Source organism: Mercurialis annua, linkage group LG7 (assembly GCF_937616625.2).
Source record: "Mercurialis annua linkage group LG7, ddMerAnnu1.2, whole genome shotgun sequence".
In the NCBI taxonomy this organism is placed as follows: domain Eukaryota; kingdom Viridiplantae; phylum Streptophyta; class Magnoliopsida; order Malpighiales; family Euphorbiaceae; genus Mercurialis; species Mercurialis annua.
This window is the reverse complement of record NC_065576.1, coordinates 13,237,511-13,246,639: the sequence shown is the minus strand read 5'-3', so window position 1 is coordinate 13,246,639 and position 9,129 is coordinate 13,237,511. Positions and strand designations below refer to the sequence as shown.

Sequence of the window (9,129 nt, the reverse complement as noted above, 5' to 3'; positions counted from 1 at the left end):
AAATGGTTTTTTTTTTGGATAAATGATAGGTGTATTAGCTCATCCACAAAATGCGGATGGCAAAAAAGTCAAGAACAAACCACTAGGAACACTACTAAAATGCAGTGTTTTACCGACGGAATTTCCCGATGGATTGAGATTCCGTCGCTAAATACAACTTTACCGACGGATTTCGCGACGGAATCTCAATCCGTCGCGAAAATCCTAATAAAATAGGGCGGGAAGCCTCCCGCCCTAATTTTGTCGTGCATTAGCGACGAATACCATATATCCGTCGCTAATGCTGGCGACGGATGCAACATCCGTCGCCAAAACGGGTTTTATTTGCATTAGTGACGGATTTAAGTCCGTCGCTAAAGCAATGGCGACGGACAAATCCGTCGCCAAAGGCGTCGCCGGTCGTCGCCAAGCTCGTCGGCCCGTGACGCCTTTAGCGACGTCCGTCGCCAAATGGCGACGGATAAGCATTCGGCGTCGCTAAATCGTTTAGCGACGCCACAATTGCCGACGGATGGGATCCGCCGGCAATTCCGTCGCTAAACGATTTAGCGACGGAATTGGGCTTTTTAGCGACGGAAAAATCCGTCGCTAAAAAGCCTGTTTTTAGTAGTTAATTATTACAAAAATTGATAGCTAACTTTTATATTAAATAAGAATAATTTAAATTTAGACAAAAAATAATTTATAATAGTTTTCGAAAACAAAAACATTTAATTTATTAATTTAATTTACTATATATAACGGGTCATACAAATATAAGCCACGTGCTACAAATTTCATTTAAATACAAAATATATAATTTATTTAAAAATTAGGTACTATATTTAATAATTTAATTTGTATCTAAAATATATAACGGGTTACATGTTGCTTACGTGCTATAATTTCAAATTTAAATAAAAAATATATAATTTATTTAAAATTTAAGTAATATATATAATAATTTAATTAGTATTTAATATATACAACGAGTCATGTTAATTAATGTTGCTCACGTGCGTAGCACATGACGAAACGCTAGTACTATATATAAAAGCACGACGGGAGGAGGAGACAGGTACTTTTACCTAAATAGCCCTTCTTAATTTATTACTAATTCATTACTTGATCGGAGGTTTTATGGTAATTACTTAATTAGTTATATCTATCTATATATCTATATTATCTATCTATGATGTATAACAATCTTATATGGAGGGGCCGACAAAATTACAAGACTAACTTTTAATAATTAAAGAAATTATGAAATTAAGTACAAGTTTAATTCTAATAAGAAAAATAATAATTATTATTAAATTTTTTTTTGACAAAAAGAGATTAACACTAATTGAAATAGTCATGTATCTAAATTAAATGAAACTACTATTTAAATTTATCTATAATAACTATATAAATTAAATAAGAATATATAAATTAAATTAAGTTTTATTGAAGGAAAAGAGAAAATTATGCAATTATTCAGTTTCCGGAAATACTTTTCTCAATTAGCCATTCTCGGTTTTTATTACATTTTGCAACCATTTTAATTTCTTAAACAATAACTTCTCTCACTACCTTTTCTTCTCCCCAACATTAATGGCTTCTTTTTTCAGTTGATTTCAAATTTCTTCTCCAATTTTCAATCAAATAGCACGATCCGTTAACTGCTTTCATTTTCTCCTAAAATCTAGCCATTATCTCACTCTGTTAGCTGTTCTCTCAACTTTTAATTTTTTTTTCTATATATCATGGCTATCACTCGTTCCAGTCATATTGATAATAATTAAGCCAACAGTATAAAATCAGGATGTGTTTATGCTTTGCAAGATGAAGATGTCGAGGAAGGGTTCCTTGAAAATGATGATGGTACTAGTTCTCTTACTTGTGATTAATAAAAATTGGGTAATATTATGTATATGTTTGATTTAATTTATATGGATTTTGATTTATTATCTTTTTCATTTTTTTTATACAAGAAAAGAGGAAAAAGCCTAAACACAACTACATATGAATGTTGCGAGTATAAGAAACTCCTTGACGATCATGGCTGAGCCAATGGAGAAGGCTGCCAGGAGGGCTATTATGGTAAACGACACAGAAATCATCAGAAGCATTCAGCGACGCCAAGTGATCAGCAGCAAAATTTGCTTCCCTGTAAACATGAGTCACACGCACTTCCCATTCCCGAGCAAGAAGGGCACAAATAGCTGCAATAATATTGAAATTGCTCCCTGCCGAGCTAAGCTTGTTTAAAGCATCAACTACATTCTTGTTATCAACTTCGAGAAGAACTCTTCGGAACCCCAGATGCCAATTTAACAACAGACCATGATAAACACCTCGAAGCTCAGCTTCAACAACTAAACCATTTCCGACCGTCATACAGAAACTGCCCAACCAGCTACCATTAGCATCCCTGATCAATCCTCCAGCTTTAGCAATCCCAGAGTTAGCATCAAACGCCCCATCAGTGTTGAGTTTAACCCAAGTCAAAGGCGGGCAACTCCAACTAATAAGCGAACTGAAACTCGAGCTATAAGACTTGTTCAAGAGATTCTTATGCTCCATAGCTTTTCCAATACTCCTCACCTGGTTCATAACCTCCATATAAAGCTGAGTAGTAGAAGAAAGCTCAGCTTAAAACACATGCTTGTTACGCCACTTCCAGATGGACCAGATAGCTACACCAAAGATGATCGTCCACACTTTCGAATCCCCAAATTGGTCAGGGTCAGAAAGATTCAGATTAATCCAAGAGTTCAGAGGCAAAGAAAAGAAAAAATTCTGCTTATTGACATTAACCACTTTGCACCAGAATTGCTTTGCAAAAAAACAGTCACGCAAAGCATGCAAGATATCTTCGTTGACAGCCTTACATCTGCCACAAATGCCATTAGAGGAAAGATGTCTCCTCATCCTCTCCATATTAGTTAAAATTTTATTATGATAAACGAGCCAAAGAAAAAATTTAATTCTCTCTGGACCATGCCACGACCAAAGAGTTTTCCAATCCATATCTTGAGCATTCCAATCATGGTGAGCAATGGACTTATAAGCGGATCTAGTTGAGAACAACCCATTTGACGAGCAGCCCCAGTACATGAAGTCATCACCATGGCTCGGATCCGGAGGAATAACCCGAATGATCTTAGCCAAAACAGATTCTGGAAGGAGATAGGCAAAAGCATTCCAATTCCATTGTTTATCTAAACTAACATAGCAGCTATCAAGGGCATTAATCTCCATAGAAGGAATAGGTTGAATAACCAAATTACATAAAATACAACTCTCATCCAGCCAGGGGTCCAGCCAAAACCGAACTGATTCTCCATTGCAAAGAGCCCACCGGGTACCCTCTTGAACATTAGGCCAGACAGTCCCTAAAGCTCGCCATAAGTGAGACGGGTTACTGCGAGTCGGTAACACATCCAATCTACCATCCGGAACTTTGTATTTGGCTTTAAGGACTTTAACCCAATGAACATCTCTGTTGGTTAATAAATTCCAGCCAACTTTCATGATAAGGGCTTGATTAAAAAGATCCATACATCTGTAACCCAAACCACCATTTTCTTTTGGCTGCCTGACATCAACCACTTTACCAAATTAATATTGTTGGAGCAGCTAGTGGATCCCCACAAGAAGCTTCTGCAATTCTTCTCCACTTCGTTACAAACACTATGCGGCAGCTTCATGGTTTGCATCGGATATTAAACTCTCTAGGTCACTAAAGTTACCTCGAATTATATAATGATCACTAAACTTCATTTTGTTACAAAATGGTCACTGAACTATACCTTTTGTTATAAATGAATGTCACTCATATAAAACGCAACATTTTTGCTTACGTGGCAAGCTATAATTAAAAAAAGGGACATAGTTCAGTGATCTTTTTATAATAAAAAATATAACTCAGTGACTTTTTTGTAATTCATAAAAAGTTTAGTGTTCTTTTTGTAACAACTTTAGCGTGAAAACGATGCGTTTTATATGGGTCACATCCCTTTGTAACTAAAGGTATAGTTCAGTGACCATTTTGTAACAAAATGAAGTTTAGTGATCATTATGTAATTCTTGGTAACCGTAGTGACCCAGGGAGTTTAATATCCGGTTTGCATCGCATACACAGGAAGCGCTTGAATAACAGATTTAGACAGCGTGCAGCGACCAGCTAAAGACAAACACTTCGCATTCCAATCAGAAAGGCGATTTTTAAGGCGAGCCAAAACATTGATGGAGTGTTTTTTCGTGACTCTACCATGGATTAGAGGCATCCCAAGATATTTACCTAGGTCCAGAGTTTTGGAGAACCCCAAGCTCGCAGCAAGAATGTTACCCTCATTAACCGAAACTTTGCTAGAGAAAAAGACCTTCGTTTTTTCCTTATTAACTCTCTGGCCAGAAGCTGAGCAAAAGCAATTCAAGACACAATTTATCACATCCACCTGATCCAATGAAGCTTCACTAAACAGGAAAAGATCATCCGCAAAAAAAAAGATAAGGAATAGGAGGGCAATCTTTGCCCAATCTCAAGGGTTTCCAAGACTTTGAATTACAAGCATGATTAATAAGGTGGGCAAGTCTCTCAATACATAAGACAAATAGGTAGGGAGAAATAGGATCACCTTGCCGAATGCCACAAGACGGAGAGAAAGACTTTGTAGTGTTACCATTCCAAATGATGCTCATAGATGGAGAAGAAATGCACTGCTTAACAACATTAGATAGGTAACCTGGGATACCGATATCATGCAAAGTGTCATTGATGAAGTCCCACGAAAGTTTGTCATAAGCTTTCTCTAAGTCAATTTTTATAGCCATTAAACCTTTCTGACCCTTTTTCTTGCGCATGGAGTGAACTATTTCCTGAGCCAGAATAATATTATCCGTGATGTGTCTTCCTACAATAAAGCTAGTCTGGGCAGGACCAATGATTTGAGACATAATACTCTTTAGCCTATTAGCAATAATTTTGGTGATAATCTTGTACGAGACATTACAGAGGCTAATAGGTCTAAAGAGCTTAATAGAATCAGGAAACTCACATTTCGGGATCAAAGTAAGCAAAGTTTGATTAATTTGAGCAGGCAAAGGGGCACCGTTAAAAATACTCTTGATAAAAGAGCACACTTTACCTCCAATTAACCCCCACTGGCTTTGGTAGAAAAGAGCATGGAGACCATCGGGCCCTGGGGCTTTTAGCGGCTTCATATCCCAGAGAGCTTGCTTAATGTCTTCATCAGACACTGACTTTGAGAGTTTCTCCAAAACATCAGAATTTAAAGAGGGGAATGCACCTGAGATGAGATCAGTACCATTATTCACAATATCAGCCTTGAATAGGGACTTATAATAATCCATGGCCATCTGCTGTAACTTGCTTTGATCATCGATATAAACCCCGTTATCATCTTTCAACATCAGAATTCTGTTTTGCCGCCTCCTTTGCTTGACTTTTTTATGAAAGAAAGCCGAGTTTCTATCTCCGTCAATGATCCAGTCATACCGAGATTTTTGGAGCCAAAGTAACTCTTCTTGGTACAGAGTATCCTCAAGATCTTTAGTCAGGGCGCTCTCAAGACTATCAAGCTTAGCAAAATTATAGTACATCCTGGCTCTTTGAATGACTCTCACCCTAGCAAGAAGGATGTTCTTGCGTTTGAAGATGTTTCCGAAGACATTATAATTCCACTTTCTGGCTTCAGCAGCAAACTTGTCAACAGAATTAACAAAAGAATCCGAATCAGCCCAGTTATTCTTAACCAAATCATGGAAACCATCGGCCCCCACCCAGGCCGCAAGAAATCTGAAAGGCTTTGGCTCTCCTTAACACTCTGAAGCTCTGAAAATTGAAGGAAGATAGGGTTGTGATCAGACTGAATACGGGGTAAATGAATGACAAAGTGAAACTTGAAACGATTAGTCCACTGCTCATTACAAATAAATCAATCCAATCTTTTGAGCGTATCTCCTCTCTTCCAAGTAAACTTGGGACCCGAAAACCCCAGGTCAATCATATGAAATTTGGAGAACCACTCACAAAACAGATTACACTTTCCTGCTCTCAGAATGGCTCCTCCCTTTTTCTCTGAATCTGAAAGCGCAGCATTAAAATCCCCCCCAAGAACCCAGGGACCTTGAATAGAATCCGCAAGTAAAGAGAGGTCTTCTCATAAGAATTTCCTGAGGCAAGCACTAGGGCTAGCATACACAACAGTGAGGTAAGATAAATCGGCACCATTTCCCACACTAAGATGAATAAATTGCTTATTATTCACTAAGATATTAATATCAATGCCATGTCTCCAGAGCACCCAAATACCCCCAGAAAAACCATTAGCTTCAACTCTATGAGAGCAGTCAAAGCCGGATTTTTTAATAAACGAATCAGCTCTAACACCACTGATCCTAGGCTCAAGAATACCAACAATATCAAAACGATGTTGTCTGCAAAAATTAAGAAAGACTCTAAATAACGCTTTAGAACCAGCACCCTGAACATTCCAAACACATACTTTCTTTTTATCAATCATTAAAAATGAAAAAGATGCAGGGGAACAAGAAGAAGACAAACACCTTCATGAAGCAATATGAGAATTGCCCGGCATTTCCGAAACTTCCACAGAAGTTGCATCATTCATCAACAAATCAGAGTGCATTGGATCATCTGAATGCATCATCGTACGGAGCTCGTCTGAAATAAGAACATTCTCCTCCATATCATGATCATTATCTACAAGGACAGTGAATATCCGGGGGCTCAGGCTCAGTAGGATTCAACAAAGTATCCCTGCCATCTTCTTCCATGGGATTATTGGTAGAATTAGGCAAATTGATTTTAGGGATTGGTTGGGCAAAGGAGACGGTAACAGCAGTATGCTTACCAGAGGAAAGAGAGACTTGGGCCGGAGTAACACAACATCTGGCCTGCTGTTGCTTATTTTCAATGCTGGGCTGATCTGGAATAGTCTTTTGTTTAAGCCCACTATTACTTTTCGGGGCAATTGAGACATTTGCTGCATGAGGAGAAACTTTAGCCCTTGAAGACTTCTTTTCCACGAGTCCACGACTCTGATTAACTGCTGTAATGCCCCAAAATATTTAAGTATTTAATTGGACCACGTGTCCAGTGTTGCATCGCCGGAGTAGCGATATCAGAAGGATTTCCGAGAAATTAAGATAAGTATAAAATTTTAGCAGGACGATTTTGAAAAAGATTATTGCGAGGAATTTAATATTATATTCCAATTCTAAAGTTGGAATTGGAATTAGAAAAGAAAAATGTCAAGAAAGTCGCAAAATAAAGTACAGGGACTAAAATGGTAATTTAACCATATAAGACCCGAAGGGATATTATTTCACCAAAGCTCGCGAAATATTTTATAGTACATGTGGTAAAAGTTTCGGGTCAATCGGAGACCTTTTGAAATTTGGACGCGGATGCGTTTGGGCTAAATTGCAACTTTTGAGAAGTTTAAGGGCTAAAGTGTAAATTAGCCAATTAAGCCTCGAGAATAGCAATTAAAGGATTATTGACGGAAAATAATAATTTGGGTTAGTATTATTTATTTGAATATAAATAATACATAAGTAATTAAGTTAAAAGGATAATTTAACCATTGGGTTAAATTAGAAAGTTAAAAGGAAAATTGGTTTAAGTTAAAGAAATGAAGGATCAAAATGGACAATTAGCCAATTATATATATATATATGAATTGGTAAGGAATCAGATGATTCCAGATGAAAGGGGAAGGAGCAGAAGGAAATGGCGATCGATACGTTCCGCCGCCGTTTCGCCGTTTCTCGCTCAAATCGCGAGTTCTTTATATCGATTCGTTCAGAATTCGATTCTCTATCATCGCTAAGCTTCAATCGAGGTAAGCTTGACGTTTTTATTATGAGAATTGATAAATAAGGGTTATTTCGTTTTAACGAGTTAAACGAATCGTAATCGCGTTTCTATTGGCGTTTTTTATGATATTTGAAGTGGTTATTAATGGAAATCATGTTAGAATCGACTTTGGACGTTTAAGCACGTCGGAATTGGCCCGGGGAATGAACCCCGGGGCTGCACATCGGCAGCCGTTTGCTGCACGAACGTGCAGTGCACGTTCGTGTAGCATACTGCACGAATGTGCAGTACACGTTCGTGTACCATACTGCACGAACGTGCAGTACACGTTCGTGTAGTACACTGCATGAACGTGCAGTACACGATCGTGCAGCGTACTGCACGAACGTGCAGTACACGATCGTGCAGCGGCACGAACGTGCAGTACACTGGTGCACGAACGTGCAGTCCTTCGCCGAGTGAGGATTCCTGATTTTGGCTTTCTGGGCTCTGACGCGACGCAGAAACTCGATTTCAAACAATTTCAAGTCATGTAATCAATCGTGATTCGATTGAATATCAAAACATAAACTAGGACGTTTAAAAGAGAAGTGTGATTAAGAGATTATCAAAGTTAAGAATCGTATTTGAAATACGATTATGTTAACCTAAGTTTATAACTTAGGGTTTTGATACTAAGTCAACGTTTATGAATTAAACATACAGATTATTCGGATAAGTAACTGACTTATTGACGAGCTACTAGACGGACGAGCTACAATAATTAATGGATCAAACGATGCATGGGGCTCGTGTTCATGGGATCTTTATGATGTTATTATTTGGATAGCGGTCACGGTGAGTGGCAAATTTACTTTCGCGTATTATTAGTATAAAAGTTACTTTCATATAGATATATATGTATATTGTTTATACGCATCGCATTACATATGATTGATTGAGATGTTATATGTTTTATTAAAATTTATATACAAGAACTAGTATGCGATCCGAAGAAACTAGCTACCTATTGGGTGTCAATAGGCTGTGTGATCACCAGTATTGAGTCAGTCTAGTATGTTTGCAATTGAGAAATGTCGTGACACAGCTTGGAGCTGATGATGATTATGAAATTTACGATTGGGTTTTTGATACGAGTGAGTACTCGGCTACGGTGTAGTCTGGAGTCCCCGTATCTAGTGGCTGGGCCACCAGCGAGTTGGACTCGCGATTGATATTTACGATTGAGTTGATTGATATATGATTATCCGAGAGATGTGTCGTCTGCTAGGATATTAGTTTCGTACGGATCAAATACC

General features: G+C 37.9%; 1 protein-coding gene across 1 annotated transcript; it reads right to left on the bottom strand.

The window, feature by feature from the left end:
* Window positions 1-1,980: 1,980 nt before the first annotated feature.
* On the bottom strand, window positions 1,981-6,698 carry LOC126656837 (uncharacterized). Its single transcript, XM_050351462.1, has 8 exons — window positions 6,597-6,698; window positions 6,176-6,473; window positions 5,968-6,115; window positions 4,526-5,785; window positions 4,105-4,443; window positions 2,972-3,562; window positions 2,686-2,857; window positions 1,981-2,568 (listed from the first exon to the last, which is right to left on the bottom strand). The coding sequence occupies exons 1-8, from the start codon at window positions 6,696-6,698 to the stop codon at window positions 1,981-1,983; spliced, it is 3,498 nt and encodes a 1,165-aa protein (XP_050207419.1).
* Between the last annotated feature and the right edge of the window lie 2,431 nt (window positions 6,699-9,129).